The 20,570-nt window shown below is 46.9% G+C and overlaps 1 protein-coding gene across 1 annotated transcript in view; it reads right to left on the bottom strand.

Annotated features, from left to right (window-relative positions):
- Window positions 1-20,570, bottom strand: part of AP1M2 (adaptor related protein complex 1 subunit mu 2) — an 81,288-nt gene that overhangs the window by 39,954 nt on the left and 20,764 nt on the right. Inside the window, exon 2 of the mRNA XM_085600688.1 lies at window positions 1,702-1,858. Within this exon, the coding sequence (XP_085456814.1) occupies window positions 1,702-1,858 (157 nt within the window). The remainder of the gene's footprint in view (window positions 1-1,701; window positions 1,859-20,570) is intronic.

Here is a 20,570-nt window from a genome sequence, read left to right as displayed (position 1 = left end):
TGGGACCACTGCTCATGAAGTGGGATTAGGTGAGCAGCAGCCGTGTCTCTGTAGCACTACGATAAGGGTATTACCACACACACAGTCTCTAAAGGAGCATTTACCCTACCAACAACGTACTGCTCCCAAATAGACAATCTTACACAGGACGTACAATAGTGTGTAAGATTGACTACGCGAAGGATAACATGAACATCAAATTCTGCTTCTCTCCTGCAGGGGCTCCTCTGATATCATCTGCTGCCTTCGTCTCATCTTCTGCATTATTGGCTACTTCTTTGTGGGTATCTATCGGGGTAGTGCAGAGCCTGTAGGAAGAGGGAGGCCAGAGGCTGGGTGCAAGGTAAGGGTAGTAACTAGGGACATTCTTGTAAAGTCTGGGATTCAGTATAGGCGGCACTCTTTGGAAGGATCTGCTGTGGGGGTTGCGTCACAATGTGAGGTCTCAGGCTGGAACCGGTGATCTTACAATGAATGCCTGCAGTGTCCTCAAGTGCACCAATGAATGCCTGCAGTGTCCTCAAGTGCACCAATTAACGCCTGCAGTGTCCTCAAGTGCACCAATGAACGTCTGCAGTGTCCTCAAGTGCACCAATGAACGTCTGCAGTGTCCTCATTGCCTGCAGTGTCCTCAAGTGCACCAATGAACGCCTGCAGTGTCCTCAAGTGCACCAATGAACGCCTGCAGTGTCCTCAAGTGCACCAATGAACGCCTGCAGTGTCCTCAAGTGCACCAATTAACGCCTGCAGTGTCCTCAAGTGCACCAATGAACGCCTGCAGTGTCCTCAAGTGCACCAATGAACGCCTGCAGTGTCCTCAAGTGCACCAATTAACGCCTGCAGTGTCCTCAAGTGCACCAATGAACGCCTGCAGTGTCCTCAAGTGCACCAATGAACGTCTGCAGTGTCCTCATTGCCTGCAGTGTCCTCAAGTGCACCAATGAACGCCTGAAGTGTCCTCAAGTGCACCAATGAACGCCTGCAGTGTCCTCAAGTGCACCAATGAACGCCTGCAGTGTCCTCAAGTGCACCAATGAACGTCTGCAGTGTCCTCAAGTGCACCAATGAATGCCTGCAGTGTCCTCAAGTATGCCTGCAATGTCCTCAAGTGCACCAATGAATGCCTGCAGTGTCCTCAAGTGCACCAATAAATGCCTACAGTGTCTTCAAGTGCACCAGTCACAGAAGCTCCAGGTGCATACTTTCTTCTAGAACCACCAGCTTTCAAGAAAGAACGCACTGTTTGGGCGAGTCCTTGTCTGGGACAGCAGCGTAGGTTTGGAACTCCACCCTCCCGAATTGACACACCACTACATCTCTGGCACTGCTTCTATTCTACCGGAATGTAATCTTACGTCTTCATCCTTCTAACTCCACCTTTGCCTAGCTGTTACGTTCCCTTATGACCTTTGTCTGCAGTCATATTTCTACCTCTGGACATATATGATTTTTTTCGCTTTTACTGTATGTAAGATTCCACTTTACTTTCTTTTTCTGGACATTTTTTCTATGCTTTTATTCCCTTTTACAGTATATAGTATTGCAAATTGAACAACAAATGAATGAATGAATTAATGTCAAGCAATGGTGTTTGTAACCTCCTAATTTTCTCCGTAACCTTTCGATATTGTCTGTGTAAAGGGCTCTAGCTCCTCTGAGTGATGCTTGTGCAATACAGTCTGGTAGCACATAAAAGGATACAGTAGAGGTTGCTGTGCTTGATCCACAGGAAGTGAACCTTGCCGTGGGTCAGCAGCGGGGTCATTGCGCCTTCCTCTTCCTTCTGCATCATGAGTGGCATGAAGTGGTCAATCTCCGCCATGTTGACGTCCCCTTTGTAATTCCGGGAAATCAGGGGCTGTAAGGAAGGGACAACTCACATGTGAACTTCTAGCTATCATATCCTTCCCCATCTTCTATGTTTCTACAAGCTGGTCCTCTCGATAAAAAACTGTTTTGGTAACAGCCAGAGAAAGCAAGCATTCCTTAAAAACTAGTAGAGAGAGCACAAAGTACACATAAAACAAAAAGTATTATCAGAACTCCTCACTTTCCAGGAATACTCAACAAAATGCCCCAGCTAGGGTCTGGGAGCCTACAATCTCAGATTACAAGTTTGGCAAAAAGGAAGAGAATACATGAGGTTCATTTTGCCAAACGATATACACGGAACTAAATATTCTAAAATCTCTACTCTAGGTTGTGAAATGTATGGTATAAAGGACAGTGTAGAGGAATGAAAACAAAGGAAACACATAGGTAAGCTTTCAAAGGTGCAACAAGCCAATGAGTTTGGCTCCTAAAGGAAAGTGACTTCTCAGTCTATGATGGGTTTAGACATCCAGTTAGCCGCCATACATCAACACTGTCACTGTTGAGGGAGCATGTGCAGCCACAGCTGAACATTCTTCCTTGGTTCACCATAACCTTTTGTACTAGAATGCAAGTGATTTTTTGATTTTGAGATGGACTTGAATTTTCACCAAGAACGCTATGCTAAACTACGGTCCCAACAACCTCAAACAGCCGAACACAAGTCAACAGATGAACTTCGCAACTTCTGTATTGAAATTGCATTTGTACAGCACTTACTTCCTAACAGTGCTTAATTTGAGCCAGGGGTTTCAGGTGCTCAGCACAGGCACTTAATCATCTCCACTGGCACTTTTCATGAGCACCAGTTAAGGACACATTAATTTATGTGGAAATTAAGTGATTTCCTCAGAATCACAGGATGTTGAGCCGACACCGAGACTCCAACATGGTTCCCAAGCTCCGAAGTCGGCAGCTCTGGCCATTACACCACATCCTCCCCCCCCCCCCAACTTTCATTTAGTTGTTGGTTGTATTTTAGGCGGCGCTAACAAGAGAAAAAGGCTTGTGCAGGCTGCCTCCTGATGAGAGCCCCAGCACTTATTGTAGGAAGGTGGAATCTGACTGCATGGTTGCCCCCACTTTTATCCTGGTGTTTTGCTGGTTTTCGACTTAGTTCGGCTGGGATCTTGCTATTCAGGACCCCAGCCTATCTGCTTTCCCCTTTAAATTGAGTCCATGTACTTTAGGTACACTCCAGATTGGATTCTGGGGTACCCTTATAAGTCCTTAGTATAAGGTATACTATGTACCCAGAACATAGGTACCCCAGAGGCCTACAAGGGGCTGCAGCATGTATTATGCCACCCCTGGGAAGCCATCCAAAATGACACAACAGGTCTGCTACAGCAGCCTGTGTAAGGTGGTGTATGCACCCCTTACTGAGATATAGGTTACCTATATCTCTCCATATCACTGCACATGTAAACCTATCAGTCACCCCTATGGCAGGCCTTAACAATCCTGAAGGCAGGGTGCTGGGTTTCATGTGAGAGGGTGCACATGCATGAGCAGAGCCCCTCTGCAGCTTTCAGAACCTTTATTCCGGGGTTTTTTGTGATGCAGCCAAACCATATACTCTTAAGTGCATTATAACCTCGCGGTAAATGCTAACTTTGGAATGGCTGCATGGAAACATGTTGTGTTTGGTGTCAAACACCTTGGAATCATATGAGGTATGATTCCACCCTACTAGAGGGAGAAACATGGCACCACTGGTACACCAGGTACCAGCTTAACAGAACCCTGGCATCACAAAATGGATGCTTCCAGCCACAGACACAAGTCTGCCCTCCTGCTGCTGGACGAAACTCCAGCAGGGGAGGCCTGGACAATAGGTTTCCTGTCACAGGGAGGTGTGACCACCTCCCAGACAGGCTTTAGTGTATTGGGGCTGGATGGGTGCACTCCAAGAGTGCTTTGATGTCTGCACTGGGGGAACATTTGGTGTCCCTGTGCATAGTCCAACTCGGTTGCAGGGGCACTCAGCCCCTGCTCTGGCGCGAAACTGGACAAAGGACATGGGTGTAGCCACCCCTCTGTCCTGACCCTCCCATAGGTGGGTCCCCAGAGTTTGTCCCACCCCTTCCTTGGGTATAAAGTAGGAACCCCTGGCTACAGGACTTTAGATTTACCTGGACTAAACTCTGATACATAATCCTGGAACTTCGACGATCTACAAGGTGCTAGATGACTGAAGAATCTCGCTTGAAGTAAAGGAGTTACTCCCCTGCAAGGCAGGCACCTAAGACGCATCTGACCGGTTTGCATCTCCGAAGCTCCCGCTGGACTCCGAAGAATTTGCAACACAAGGAGGTGGGCTCCCAGACTTCCGAGAGGCCGACCCGTGCTCTCAGCAACTCTGTGATCCGTAGCCCTCGTGGGGACCGTGGAACCGGAACTCCTGGACACCGTGCACATGTGCAGCAGCATATGCTTTTTGGCAATCCTGGAGGCTGTGCTTTGGGCTACTTGTAGTCCAAGCCCCGAGCAGTGTTTCCACCAAAGATTACTGGCCTACACTCACCGAGTGTCCCGTGGGCTGGTATTGTGTGATTCCTCTCGAGGTCCCTTCGCGATCCCTGGCTCGTCGACTGGTGGGTCCCTGTGAAGGCAAGTAACTTTGATTGGGCCTACCTGGTTGCTCCAGACGTGCACCGACTCTCCATTGCTTGGGGAGTCCCCGGACCTTGCTGGTCCTCACAGAAGCATCTTTTCTCTGACCGTGTGGGTTGCAGTTGCCAAGGCTTTTTGGTGTTCAATCTGGACACTGACCCCCCCCCCCCCCAGCACTCGACATCCTTTGTGGGACAGCTCACCCCTGGACTTTGGTTGTCCTCGACGTCTCCTGTTCCCAGTGGCTTCAGAGTCAAGTTTCACTTCTTCGCACCTGAAGCACTCGACATCGGTGGGCATTCGTCTATCGTGCCCCTGGTCACTGGCACGTGACCAGACTCTGTCCCCTCTGCTTTCAGGTTCTTCACATCTTCGATCCAGGCTTGGATCACACCGGACACTTTTCTTCTTCACTGCAGCAGCACTTTGCAGCAACGAAGATTCCCGACACAATTTGACACCTATGCACCCGACTTCCCTGGGTGAGGTAACACGAGTACTCCAGTGCTCCCGTGGGTGCTGGCCTTAGAACCTTCTAAGTCTAGAAGGGTTTGCTCAAAGTCCTCTCCTAAGTGTCCTTAAACTCTAGAATTCCAACCGCGACTTTTCCATATGATTGTACGGAGCGTGCGGCTGTCTTCTCACACTGCACACGTCCCCCGTGGGTCCCCTGTGTCACTGCCTTGGGTGGTTCCTTGGGGTCCCAGCCATTCTACGTGCTCTAGGCACTGTGTTTAGTCAAGTTGTGGTTCTTATACCACTTTCTTAATATATGGTTTGGTCTCCCCCTGGGGCCCTGTGAGGATGACAGCACCGGGGCAGACCGGAAGTGAGGAGAGACCGAGCCGACCCAATCCAGACCGGAAGCAGACAGCGGTCTAGCGTTGGCCCAAGTGAGCGGGGAGGAGTTTCTGGACAAAGCGGAAGAGAGTGACTCAAAAGGCGGCGAAGGTTGGGAAGGAGAGAGCGAGTACGGTGGAAGGCGGACAGAGTGTACGGAGAGAAGCAGCGAGGCGTAGGAAAGCGGGAGCAGAGGAGACGGAGCCAGAAGAGAGTATCGTATACGGCAACCAAACCCGGTGGGCTGCAGGAGGGAGAAACCACCCCGGGTCCCGATGCCACAGTCCTGGAGACGGGCCGTGGCCTAAGGCGAGTACCCCTCCGGGGATCGTTCTGGTGGGGATGGTGGGGATGGTGGGGAGGTAGGGCACTCGGGTGAAGGTGGTTCGTGCTGTAGAATCCTGCACAACCCTTCCCACACATACGAATTGGTGACGGTAGCACTGACCAGATATAAACTAGCAAGACTAGTTCTTGACCCGACCTATTCTTTCTTTTCCCTCCCTGGCCCATCGAGAATGCCCGAGAGTGAAAGAATCCCGGAGACCCCGACCTGTCCCGACCCGGACGGCCCGGAACCAGGAATCCTGGAGAGGAGCCACCTCTTCCACCTTTGTGTTGCCTCTCAGTTGTAACATTTATATTTGCGATTCTGACTATTCACATCCATTAAGAGAGCCCTAATAAATCACGTACTCCATATTACGGCTTCTTGCGTTCCCTCACGCCCTTCCGGCGGTCCTATCCCTACAAAGTGGTGTCAGAAGTGGGATTCTCTCCCAAAGTGTCTAATCAGGACACAGCCCATGCCCGTAACCGTGGAAAGTATTATCAATCAGCTCGCGGAAGGACAACGACACCTACAATTGGTGTTCGAACAGCAGGTCCAAACTGCCCAGAAGGATAGGGAAGCATTGCAAGTTGCCCTGAGAGAACAAGCCGCCCTGCTCACCACAAACCAGCAGGTTCAAGACACGCAATACTCCGGCTTACGGATGCCATAGTGAGCACCAGAGTGCGCCCCAAAGTCCCTGGTTCCGTTCTCCAAAAGTTTCAGGAGGGGGATGACCCCGACTATTTTTTTTGCCAATTTTGAGAGGGTCGCAACCACCGCGGCCTGGCCCCAGGAACGGTGGAGCCAGTACATCGCCCCTCTCTTATCCGGAGAACTCCAAGCGGCCTACGAGGCCGCCAACCCCGCCGGTACAACAGCCTATGAGAATGTGAAGAAAACCATACTCGAGCGATTGGGGTGCGACCAGGAGTATTTTACAGCAAAATTTAGGAAGGAAAAATGGACAGCTGGGGACAACCCGCGTGCCCTTTACCATAGGATCAAGGACCTGGGCAATCGTTGGCTGGCACCCCACATGTCTAGTATGGAAGAAGTCACAGAAAAAGTATTCATGGAACAATTCCTGGACGCCCTACCAACAACCAACCGTTCATGGCTAAAAAAACATCCCAACCTAACATCTACAACAGCAGTGGAGTTAGCATGTGCTTTCCAGAGATCCCCAGAGTTCAAGGCTGGTATACCACAAATCCCCTTTTTGGCCACAAGAAATACACCCAGACCCGATGGAAAACCCCAGGCTGTACCACGCATACCCCCTAGACCTATACACCCCGCACCTGGTCCAAGTGGGCAAGGACCACAATGCTACCACTGTGCCGAGTGGGGGCACATGGCCCGACAGTATCCCCATCGTACTCCGGCAGCGGAACCTATGGAGGTGGGGTACTCCAGGGGGCGTATCTATGTAACTGGTAAAGGTGCCCATCAGTACAGGAAGGATGTTCTTTTGAATGGGAAGAAGCAACAAGCTCTTTTAGACGTGGGGTGTCACATGACTAGTTGACAGAGCCCTGGTACCACGAACACAGATCAAAGAGAGCAAAAAAGTTCATGTTACCTGCGTTCATGGGGATACTAAAACGTATCCCGTAGCTGAGGTCCTGTTGGAGGTATCTAATGACCCACACCTGAGAAAAGTGGGGGTCATTTCTTCCCTGCCTGAGGCAGTCATTATTGGCACCGACCACCCCAGATTCAAACTGTATTTGGACGAGACTAAAGGGGAGGACTCGAATTGGTTACGTGAGGCCCCTTTCAGCAACGGTGACTTGGAAGGAAAAGCAGGAAAGGATAGGAAGAGCAAGAACGAAAGAAGGAGAGAAAAGAAGCAATACGTACAGACATCACACCACGCCTTTCCTCTCTCCCTTACAGATCAAATAGAGACCGCCCCAGTCAGCTTCCGCTCAGCTCAGAGGGAAGACAACACCCTTATACATGCCTGGGAAAAGGTGCTGGAACTAGAACCAGACCAGGTAGGACCATATTTCGTTGAAAAAAAGGTTTACTGTACCGGTCTGTAAAAGGGGGGGGGGGGGTAACACTCCAACACACAGTTAATCGTACCCCTTCCGTTTCGTGAGCACGTTTTTAAACCTGGCCCACAACCAAACAGGGGGCGGACACTATGGGAAAGAAAATACTCTCAAGTATCTCCTCAATAGGTTCTACTGGCCAGGGGTATACAGGGATGTGGCAAAAACTGTGCGGCCTGTGTAAGATGTCAATACACGAACCCTAAAGGGATAAGAAGGGCCCCATGTTTCCCTTGCCTATCATAGAGGTCCCATTCAAATGAGTCGGTATGGACCTGGTAGGCCCACTATGTCCCTCAGCCAGAGGTCATAAGTATATCCTGATCATTGTGGATTATGCAAGCAGGTGTCCAGAGGCCTTTCCTTTATCAACAATGACCACCCCTGCCATTGCTCGAGCCATGATTCATTTGTTCTCCCGGGTGGGGTTTCCATCAAAAATACTCACCGACCAAGGGACCCCTTTTATGTCCCGCTTAATGGCACAGGTTTGTGAGATCCTAGGTATTCAGCAAATTCGGACTTCTGTCTATCATCCCCAATCGGATGGTTTTGTGGAGCGTTATAATAAGACCATAAAACAAATGCTACGCATGGTCATCTCAGAAAAGGGGAAGGACTGGGATCAGAAATTACCCCTAATCCTCTTTGCCATAAGAACCCATGAGCAAAGATCAACAGGCTATTCCCAGTTTGAACTATTGTTCGGGAGAAAACCCTGAACACTACTAGACATGGCAGCAGAGCAGTGGGGTTGGTACATGAGAACATGGAAAAGCCCAAAGTATCCAGAAACACTATTATGATCGGAACAGCCAGTTGAGAGAATTCACCCCAGGAGAGAAGGTACTACTCTTACTCCCTTTCACAGACAATAATTATTGACACAATGGCAAGGCCCCTATATCATGGAGAAGAAAATAACCCCAGTCACCTATATCGTTCTGCAACCCCTGCGGGCTGGGGGTAAACAGATTTACCACGTAAATCTTTTAAAGAAAAATGGGAAGAACCCGCTCCACTTACCGGCACAAGACAGTCGGTGCTTTTTAGTAAGCACCAATAGACCCCTTGAGATCTCCACAGCAGACACTCAGAAAATCCCGAACGAGAGAGCCCCCACTGGGGACACATGGTCCCCAGAGCAACAGACTCAGTTGCTGGATATGCTGGAACAGTTCCCTGGCCTTCCTTCCTCCACACCCGGGTTGACCTCCATGGTTCAGCATGACATCGTCTCTTTAGATCAGACCGTCATAAAACAGAAACAGTGCCGAATTCCAGCAGCAAGAAGGGAGGCTGTAGAGAAAGAAATAACAGCTATGCTACAGGCAGGTATCATAGAACCGTTCACAAGCAATTGGTGCTCCCCGATCGTGATCGTGCCGAAACTGGACGGTAGTCTGCGTTTCTGTATTGACTTCCGTCAGGTAAACAACATCACCAAGTTCGATTCATATCCAATGCCTAGAATTGATGAACTGATTGAACGACTAGGGAACGCCAAATACATGTCAACCCTTGACCTTACTAAAGGGTATTGGCAATACCCCTGACTCCTCAGGCTGGAGAAAAAAAAACGCCTTTTCAACCCCCTCGGGTCTTTACCAGTTTAAAGTACTCCCTTTCGGCCTCCATGGGGCACCAGCGACTTTTCAGCGGTTAATGGACCGCTTGCTGAGATCCCATACAGACTATGCCACCGCCTACTTAGACAACAGTCATCTTCAGCCCAACCTCGACGGACCATTTGAGGCACTTGACTGCCCTATTCTCAGCCATCCAAGATGCCGGTCTCAAAATAAATCCAAAGAAATCACTTTTGGTCACTGATTCCATACAGTATCTCGGGTACACAATCCAGAGGGGACAGTTTAAACCTCAGATAAACAAAGTCGAAGCCATCAAAACACTCCCTACTCCCAAAACGAAACGTGACATACGTTCCTTCCTTGGGTTCATTGGCTACTACAGAAGGTTTATCCCGAATTTCTCTTCCCTAGCCAGCCCCCTGACCGATCTCTTGACCAAGACCTACCCATCTCGAGTAACCACCTGGACTGACACACACGAAAGCAGTTTTCAGGCTCTAAAGAAAGCCATCTGTACAGCACCAGTTCTACACTGCCCTGATTTCCACAGACAGTTCATCCTCCAAACTGATGCTTCTGGTCTTGTACTGAGTGTCGTACTATATCAGCCTGACTCAATGGGTGATCTTCGACCTCTTCTTTACACCAGTCGGACGTTGTTTCCCCGGGAGGTGCACTACTCAACTATAGAGAAAGAATGTTTAGCGATTAAATGGGCAGTTGAGGCGCTTCAGTATTATTTGTTGGGACGCCCATTTATTGTACTCACTGACCATGCCCACCTTACCTAGCTTGTGCAGCACAAAGACACTAATCAGCGTATCCTCAGGTGGTTTTTAGGATTGCAACTTTTTTCCTTCCAGACGATGCATATCCCAGGCACCCGTCAAGTCTGTGCGGACTACCTGTCCAGGAATCCCTCCACTGAATGGCCCAAACGTACATTCCTAGGGGTGGGGGGGGGGGGGGCCGGAAGAGATCTGTGAGGATGACAGCACCGGGGCGGACCGGAAGTGGGGAGAGACCAGGGTGACCCAATCCGGACCGGAAGCAGGCAGTGGCCTAACGTTGGCCCAAGTGAGCGGGGAGGAGTTTCTGGACAAAGCAGAAGAGAGTGACTCAAAAGGCGCGGAAGGTCAGGAAGAAGAGAGCGAGTATGGAGGAAGGCGGACGGAGTGTACGGAGAGAAGCAGCTAGGCGGAGGAAAGCGGGAGCGGAGAGGAGCAGAGGAGACGGAGCCAGAACAGAGTATTGTATATGGCAACCAAACCCGGTGGGCTACAGGAGGGAGATCATTCTCGTGGGGGTGGTGGGGAGGTATGGGGAGTCAAGGCACTCGGGTGAAGGTGTTTCGTGTTGTAGAATCCTGCACAACCCTTCCCACACTTACGAATCGGTGACGGTAGCACTGATCAGATATAAACTAGCAAGACTAGTTATTGACCCAACCTATTTTTTCTGCCCAAGAGAATCCCGGAGACCCCGACCTGTCCCGACCCTGACGGCCCGGAACCAGGAATCCTGGAGAAAAGCCACCTCCTCCACCTTTGTGTTGCCTCTCAGTTGGAACATTTATATTTGCGGTCCTCACTATTCACATCCATTAAGAAAGCCCTAATAAATCACGTACTCCATATTACGGCTTCTTGTGTTCCCTCACGCCCTTCTGGGCGGTCCTATCCCTACAGGCCCATTGTATATTGTGCTATTTACTGTTGTTTTTGAACTGTAGTATTGTGCATGTTGGACTCTAATCTCATAAAGAGATTAGTAGTGAGTGTTTAGAAACAAATACATATATTTTATATATACCTTGTGTGGTTCTCCTTTTATTTGGTCATTCAAGAGGTTATAATCTGGTAAACCAAGTTGCTTTACACTCCTTCAAGACTTAGCCTGTAGGCTGCTCTCCATAGCTACCACTAGGACAGCTTTCAATAAAGGTGGTCTTTAAACCTATTCATCAATAAAGGTTGTTTGGACTGGTACAAGGTGCCCACTATAACTAGTGGACAGCATATACCAGGCCAACTTCTCACACTTATTTTTTGCACCAATTAACCACTGCCTAACAAGAAGCAAACTGCGAGAAGAATTATACCACAGCAGAAACATTGAAGACAAAAATGAATCTCAATGTTGTGCACTTGTTTTGTGTATTGTATTGTATTTGCACTTATATAGCGCTTACTTCCCCTGACGAGGCGTCAAAGCGCTTTTTCAGCGAGTAGCACGCTACTCCAGAACCCATAAAGGATTAGTGGTGAATTAGTTGAGTGAAAATATGAAAGTAGTTAAACTAAAGTTTAGGGCCAGGTATTCTCCACTTCGGGCAAGGCGAATACTGGAGAGTCCCCCAAGGTTCGTCCCTCAGCCCGACCCTTTTCAACGTCTACATGGCACCGCTCGCCAACATCATCCGATCACACGACCTCAACATCATCTCTTACGCCGATGACACCCAGCTGATCCTCTCCCTCACCAAAAACCCCGCCACCCCCAAAACCAACCTCCACGAAGGAATGAAGGCCGTCGCCGAATGGATGAAGAACAGTCGACTGAAGCTGAACTCCGACAAGACGGAGGTCCTCATACTTGGCTCCACCCCTCCGCCTGGGACGACTCCTGGTGGCCGGCCACCCTGGGAGATGCACTCTCCAACCAACCACGCTCGCAACCTAGGGTTCGTCCTGGACTCATCGCTATCTATGACCCAGCAAGTCAACGCCGTCTCCTCCTCCAACACCCTCTGCATGCTTCGCAAGATCTACAGATGGATCCCCACCGGAACCAGAAAGACGGTCACCCATGCCCTCGTCAGCAGCAGGCTGGACTACTGCAACGCCCTCTACGCAGGAACCACGGCCAAACTCCAGAAAAGACTTCAATGCATACAGAACGCCTCCACACACCTCATCCTCGACATCCCCCGCCACAGCCACATCACTGCCCACCTGAGAGACCTGCACTGGCTCCCTGTTACCAAGAGGATCACCTTCAAGCTCCTCACCCACAAAGCACTCCACAACGCCAGACCAACATACCTCAACAAACGACTCACCTTCTAAACCCCGAACCGCCAGCTTCGCTCCGCCGACCTTGCCCTCGTTCCATGCATCCACCGAATGACCTCCAGCAGCAGATCATTCTCCCACCTCGCAGCCAAGACATGGAACACCCTCCCCATCCACCTGCAACAGACCCAGGACCTGCTGACCCTCAGGAGACTTCTCAAGACCTGGCTGTTCGAGCAGTAGCAGCCCCCTCCCCCTCCCCCCCAGCGCCTTGAGACCCTCACGGGTGAGTAGTGCACTTTACAAATGATTGATTGATTGATTGAGTCATGATGTGACCAGTAGACGCGTTCATGCTTTGGACCGTGGTGTCGTGTCTGTGACGCCTGGGGCTCGTCAGGGGGTGGTGCAATGGGCAGCTCTTCCCCACTGCCTTCCACACTGAGTAATGAGTGGGTCATATAAACTATGCACTGAATTTACTAATTGATTGCTGCAACAGGTTTATCCATTTCCTTGTTATACAGTTAGGTTTAAGTTATGTGCTGTTATACGTTTGTTTACATTGCATGTTTATGTGTGTAATTTGTACGGAGTAAAATGATTTGCAGGCATAAAGTGTAGTAATACTTCATAGTATTTAATGTACTGTTGTAATAGGTACACACAGGTGCGCTTTCTGGGTTTGCAAGTATTTGACTACACAAAACAAGTGCACAACATTGGCATTCGTTCTGGACTCGAGCCTTTCTGACATGGTGCAGTTATACTCAGAGTTTGCTCCTCGCACGCAGATGTTAAGCTAATCTGTGAATTTCTTCATTTTCTTAGAAACTGAACAGACACCTGAACTTAGAGGAGTCATCATTCTGGGGCGACTTATGTGTAATGTGCCTCGGCTGTTGTGCGGCTTACCAACAACTAGGATTTAACCAAGCTGACTGTCGTTTTCCTTTTTTTTTAATAAGTGCATATCCAGGTTTTGCTAATTATGGTGTATGAGCATGAGGCACCCCTTTCTAAGAAAGATCTTTAAACATACACATTTGCCTGTCTTCAGAGCCAGTTGTTGTGAGATCACCCCCTAGGACGTTATTGGAGTCATAACGCATGTGACATCACTTTCTATGGTGTTACTGAGGTGAAGGGTCATGTCACGTCCTTTAGAGTCAGGGGTGCAACTAAATCTGAACTTTGAGAGGGGTGTGGGGTTTAACAGGTCAACCAATGGAGGCAGGGCTAACATTTCAAGCTATGGGCCAGAGCGATCCTTAGATCCAGTACAAGATAATAGAGGGATAACTTGTGATTTTCAAACGTGTTATTCAATCCAATAGAATTACAACAAACATGTTTTAGTGGATTTGACAATGTTTATAGTCTACGGTCAAACCTTAATAAGCATTGGCAATACCGATAGGTCTTGCCTATGTATGAAACTGTCTTTCATGTCACTGAAGGGTTTAGGCGCTCCATAATTCATTATATTGCATTATATAGTAATTGTATTTATATAGCGCCTACTTCTGACTAGACGTTGAACTGCTTTAAACTGGGGGCATGCTGCCCTGGAACCCAAGGTTAGTTCAGAGTTATATGGTACTGGGATTTGGCTTGTGCACTCAAGCAAACCATCCACACATTCATTCCTTCCAGCTTCTTTGTGCTAGATTAAATTAAGAGGAGTTTGCTGAGATCATTAGTGGAAAAGTGGTATGTGAATCATGCAGATCTTTCATGGGGTTAATAGATGAGCTAGAGGAGATTAGATATTTTTAGGTTGCAGAGGTGTGACTTGAAGAGAAGCAGTGGTTGTGATCTTTAAAAGGAGTTGTAGGCAATTTGCAGAAATACATTAATAGACGTTAAGCCGAAGATGCATGTGACCTAGGGATGCTGAACTCCGAGAGAGAAGGCATAGGCCAGAGACAGAAGGGAAGGAGAAGGGCATTTGAAAGGGAGAAGGAGAAGAAGAAGAAGGAGAAGGGCATTTGAAAGGGAGGAGAAGGAGAAGGGCATTTGAAAGGGAGGAGAAGGGCAGAAGAAGGAGAAGGGCATTTGAAAGGGAGAAGAAGGAGGAGAAGGGCATTTGAAAGGGAGAAGAAGGAGGAGAAGGGCATTTGAAAGGGAGAAGAAGGAGGAGAAGGGCATTTGAAAGGGAAAAGAAGGAGGAGAAGGGCATTTGAAAGGGAAAAGAAGGAGAAGGAGAAGAAGGAGAAGGAGAAGGGCATTTGAGAAGGAGAAGAAGAAGGAGAAGGGCATTTGAAAGGGAGAAGGAGAAGGAGAAGGAGAAGGAGAAGGAGAAGGAGAAGGAGAAGGAGAAGGAGAAGGAGAAGAAGGAGAAGGAGAAGAAGGAGAAGGGCATTTGAAAGGGAGAAGGAGAAGGGGAAGAAGAAGGGGAAGGGCATTTGAAAGGGAGAAGGAGAAGAAGAAGGAGAAGGGCATTTGAAAAGGAGAAGGAGAAGAAGAAGGAGAAGGGCATTTGAAAAGGAGAAGGAGAAGAAGAAGAAGAAGGAGAAGGGCATTTGAAAAGGAGAAGGAGAAGGGCATTTGAAAGGGAGAAGAAGAAGGGCATTTGAAAGCGAGAAGAAGGAGAAGGAGAAGAAGAAGGTAATTTGAAAGGGAGAAGGAGAAGAAGGAGAAGGGAATTTGAAAGGGAGAAGGAGAAGAAGAAGGAGAAGGGCATTTGAAAGGGAGAAGGAGAAGGGCATTTGAAAGGGAGAAGAAAGGGAGAAGGAGAAGGGCATTTGAAAGGGAGAAGAAGAAGGAGAAGAAGGAGAAGGGCATTTGAAAGGGAGAAGAAGGAGAAGGAGAAGAAGGAGAAGGGCATTTGAAAGGGAGAAGAAGGAGAAGGAGAAGAAGGAGAATGGCATTTGAAAGGGAGAAGAAGGAGAAGAAGGAGAAGGGCATTTGAAAGGGAGAAGAAGAAGGAGAAGGGCATTTGAAAGGGAGAAGAAGAAGGAGAAGAAGAAGGAGAAGGGCATTTGAAAGGGAGAAGGAGAAGAAGAAGGAGAAGGGCATTTGAAAGGGAGAAGGAGAAGAAGAAGGAGAAGGGCATTTGAAAGGGAGAAGAAAGGGAGAAGGAGAAGAAGAAGGAGAAGGGCATTTGAAAGGGAGAAGAAGAAGGAGAAGGAGAAGGGCATTTGAAAGGGAGAAGAAGAAGGAGAAGGGCATTTGAAAGGGAGAAGAAGAAGGAGAAGGGCATTTGAAAGGGAGAAGAAGAAGGAGAAGGGCATTTGAAAGGGAGAAGGAGAAGGGCATTTGAAAGGGAGAAGGAGAAGAAGGAGAAGGGCATTTGAAAGGGAGAAGAAGAAGGGCATTTGAAAGGGAGAAGAAGAAGGAGAAGAAGGGCATTTGAAAGGGAGAAGGAGAAGGAGAAGAAGGCGAAGGGCATTTGAAAGGGAGAAGAAGAAGGAGAAGAAGGAGAAGGGCATTTGAAAGGGAGAAGAAGAAGGAGAAGAAGAAGGGCATTTGAAAGGGAGAAGAAGAAGGAGAAGAAGAAGGGCATTTGAAAGGGAGAGGAAGAAGGAGAAGGAGAAGAAGGCGAAGGGCATTTGAAAGGGAGAAGAAGAAGGAGAAGAAGGAGAAGGGCATTTGAAAGGGAGAAGAAGAAGGAGAAGAAGAAGGGCATTTGAAAGGGAGAAGAAGGAGAAGAAGAAGGGCATTTGAAAGGGAGAAGAAGAAGAAGGGCATTTGAAAGGGAGAAGAAGAAGGAGAAGAAGAAGGGCATTTGAAAGGGAGAAGAAGAAGGAGAAGAAGAAGGGCATTTGAAAGGGAGAAGAAGGAGAAGAAGAAGGGCATTTGAAAGGGAGAAGAAGAAGGAGAAGGAGAAGAAGAAGGGCATTTGAAAGGGAGAAGGAGAAGAAGGGCATTTGAAAGGGAGGAGAAGGAGAAGAAGAAGGGCATTTGAAAGGGAGAAGGAGAAGGAGAAGGTGAAGAAGAAGGGCATTTGAAAGGGAGAAGGAGAAGGAGAAACAAATCAGAAGTATTAATTAAAGGTCAGTTTTTCATGCAGCTTTTAGTAATATACAAGATGCTCTTTTGAAATAGCACGCAACTTGAGGACTAAAGACTTTAGAAAGAAACAGTATAGTTTGCACATGAAGATAGTGATGTATTTGGTTCTTTTCATAGGCATTACGAATCAGGTGAAGTTTTTCCACTGCAAGGCTACCTTTAGACCATCGCTGCAGCAAGGTCAGGTGATCAGCTCAGGGGTTAGAAGCATTAAGTAATGGCTAGATGCATACAATGGGAAATATAAAGAGTTGTGGGCTGTGCTTGAAGGACCCAGTAATCTAAAAACAATCATAGCAATGTGAGATCATTGATGGCTTACTAATGGAAATATTAAGAAAGAGCGCCTGCAAATACTGGTGTGGATGTCTTGTGACATTCATCCTTGTTTGTCTCACAGTATTAATTACAAAAGCAAAATGGGATCCCTTTCAATGCCATGGTTTGTGGCACACGTGGAAAGATCAGTGGTTTCTTCTGGATATATTCTTTAAAAAACCTAAAGGGCAAATATTTATTTGGTGTTTTATATAGCGCGAACATGACCCTAAAATAGGGTATCAGAGAGCTTTACAATTACATATATTTAAACTTAGAATAACACTTACGACATGTGAGTTTAGTAAATAAACAGTGAGCAGCGAGTTGCAAGAAACAGTTATACTACCAGGTCCTGAGTAACTATACATTGATTTGTGGGAAAAACATTTGTGCTTAAACACACATATATTCAAGTCCAAACATAATAACATAATGGTTAGGGGACAATGTGAGTTAGCATGTGTGTGAGCAAAAGGCCCCTCTGATAATAACAAGTCTGCTGACATTATGGAAAGAATTTGCTCCTAAAAAAGGATTTGGCTTCATTTTTTAAAGCAGAAATGGACGATATTTTTCTAATGTTCCGTGGGAGCGCATTCCAAATTCTTGGTGCTGCACCAGAGAAGGCTTGGTTGCAAGTTCTTTTCTTTCGGAAAAGGGCCGTTTTCAGAAAAAAATCTCCTCGACTCTGGGAAACTCTACATCCTCCTGATAATGTGATTTTCTGGGTAAGGTACATTGGTGTTTTGGGGTGTATCGCTTTGTGAGTGATACATGCGATTTTTTTGTTGTATTCTTTCTTCGTAAGGCAGCCAGTTAAGCGCTTTCAAATGAGGGGTGATGTGGTCTAATTTTCTGAAGCCCATTATGAGTCTTGTGGCCGAGTTGAGACAAGCTTTTAGAGGTGCTGTTGAGATCTTGAGAATTCCGGCTAGAGTTGAGCAGCCGTACTCTATCCTCGATATGACTAATGCCTGTACTGCTGTTTTAAGGAATGAGTTATTTATGAAAAGTTTCAATTTTCTGAGGTAGCTTAAAAGGAAACTGGCGTTTTTTGCCATCATATTAATGTGTGTTAGCATGTTTAGGTTTTTGTCTAGCATAATTCCAAGGGACTTGGTTGAGTCTACAAGCCTCGGAGTACAGTTTAGCACCGTGATCAGCTTGGTCCACTCACAGATATTCGTAGTGCTTTTCTTCGGGGAGATCAGAAGGAATTTCGTTTTGTGTGGGTTAAGCTTGAGGTGATTACGAGTTAGCCAATGGATGGTTCTCTTAAGTGCCTGGTTCATGGTAACGATCTCTTCTATTGACGTGATCTTGATATAAAGCTGTGTATCGTCTGAATACATGTGGAAGGAGATGCATGCCTGTTGTAAGATTTCTGTTAGTGGTTCTACATAACGATTGAATAGAGCAGGGATAGAGTTGAGCCCTGTGGTACTCTAATAAGATTTCTAGATGAAGCAGATAAAGATTGGTTCACTATGAAGTTTTGTGATCTGTTTTCTAAGAACAAACTAAACCACTTTAGGACTGTACCTTCAAGGCCCATCCTTTATTTCAGGCGTTCCAGTATTTTGGCATGATTTACAGTGTTGAATGCCGATGAGAGGTCGAGCAGGATTAGGAGACAGGTTTCGTTGCGGTCAAGGGCAAGCAGAGCGTCATCCACAATGTGCAGAATTGCGGTTTCGGTGCTGTGGTTTGGTCTAAATTCTGATTGGAAGTCATTCAGCAGTTTGATTCCAGAGATATGTTGGCTCAGTTGTTGATGTACACATTTCTCCAAAACTTTGGCTAGCATGGGAATGTTTGTTACTGGTCTGAAATTGTTGAAGTCTGAAGGATTATCAGTTGTTTTTTTTAGGATACGAGTGACTTGGCCTGTTTTTAGGCAGTCCGGTAGTGAACCTTGCGATAGCGAGGCTTTGATAATCTTTGTCCATGAAGGGATGAGCAGCTGGTTTATTGTAGACCAACAATTTGCCGGTAGAGGATCATTGAAGTGATTGTTTGGTTTTATTGTTGAGATAATTTTTGCAATGTCTGTTAACGTAAGGCTTGAATTCTGACCATGAAGCATTATTTTTAGGCATTTTCTAGAGCTGGTTGATATTGCGCCTTATTTCGGGTGCTCTTTCTGATCAAGCGGCACTCCGCTGCCTTTTGTGTTGTCATAAACTTATTTAATGTCATAAAATAATTTGGTATCCAACTAATGTTTGCAGGCTTGTATAGAAGATACATAAATTAAAAAACAGCACTGCATCTCGCTTTAGATATAGTCATTAATTCAATCATACATTAAATGTATGGCTATCAAGACATCTCTGACAACACAAGGTACTACAGTGCAAGATAAAGTGAACGGCATAGTGGTTAGTGTGGTGGATAGCGTAAAGAACAGTTCAGTACAAGTGTCTGTCACACTGTAATGAGACTTAATCTTATTGCGCTTAATATATTTGTAGAACGGTTCAATCAGTGGGAGAAGCGGAAATCCAATTCTAGAAATTGGCATCAACATTTCGACCCCTTTGGCAGTCTTGGCTGAGGACATCCCTAGGGCGATGTGTGAAAAGCTTCTATGGTCGCAATCTTGGGAAGCAAATACATAGCAATTGTTTAAAGAGAGAGCTGCAACTCAGTGTATGGATCCTGAATGTAAGCAGCTTAAAAACTGCTTAGCTAGTGAGGAATGGGCACAGGACCCAGACAAAACTCCAACCACGTGCACAAGCGTGGTATGAGTAACCTTACATATTCTAAAGTGAAAAGAGAAGAGTCCTGTGGATATTTTATAGATTAGTTAAGTAATCTAAGGAAAATGTAAGACCTGATAATTGCTTATCTTTTGTTGGCATATTAGGCTTCCATTGATGCACCCGTGAGAAGAAAGCGCAAGTGACAAGAGTTGCTGGAGAGAATAGCTGCATCCCTGAAGTTAAACAAAGGACAGGGAGAACGCTTACCTTGCATAAACAAGCCCCTACACTGACTTTAGTAGCAGCAGATGGCAATGGTAAGGCTCCTCGTATCCCACCCCAAAGGATTCTGTATCCAGAGAACCATGAAGACTACTGCATTAGGCCCATCAAGGCCAGCAGTGAAGTGGAGACACAATTGTCAGAAACAGGTAATCTGCATCTAGGGGAGGTTTTACCAGCCCAGCAGAACCGGTGATAACTAATGTTCTTTGAAGTCCTGATTGATGCGCTCAGAGTCTCTAGAGTATGAAGATTATGAAAGGGGGTAATGGACAAGTGCGACACATTCCGTGTTTACTGTGAGTGGTCTCAACAAAATCTGCTACTACTATTTTGGGCCGTTTAGGTTCATATAACCACCATATCTTGGAAATGAAAATATCTTCTAGAGCAAACAGTTCAAGTATGTTGACAAGGTAATTTCACTTGATGCAATCAAACGCCTTAACGGTCATTTGGGAGGTAGCTAGTACATCCTCGGAGATAACTTTGGAATTCCATAATAGGTGAGCCTGTAATCTCATATGGTTATGAGAGGATTGTCTGGGCACAAACCCTACCTGTGAGTGGAGTACCAGGAAAGGGATGACCTTCTGGAGCCTGTTGGCTTGGTTCTTTGCTATTTTTTTTAAGATCAATGTTGATTAGGGAGTTGGTGTAGTAGCATCCACAGTAACATGGGTCCTTCTATTCTTTTGGGGTGTAAGAGATGATAGATGTATATAGGGCGTAGGAAGCCAGTGTCTTCAGCTTCCTTCAATACTGTGTGTAGGACAGGAGAAACCACATTGTTGTTTATATTATAGAATTCACCAAGGTGGCCATCTACACAAGAAAAAATAGATATCAGGAAATATTATATAGTTTCTGCTAAATCTTCTATAGCACTCAAGCCCAGCAAGTGGGCCTAACTC

Source organism: Triturus cristatus, chromosome 4_2, assembly GCF_964204655.1.
Source record: "Triturus cristatus chromosome 4_2, aTriCri1.1, whole genome shotgun sequence".
In the NCBI taxonomy this organism is placed as follows: Eukaryota; Metazoa; Chordata; class Amphibia; order Caudata; family Salamandridae; genus Triturus; species Triturus cristatus.
The sequence above is the reverse complement of the archived record's forward strand: the minus strand, read 5'-3'. Positions and strand labels throughout refer to the sequence as shown.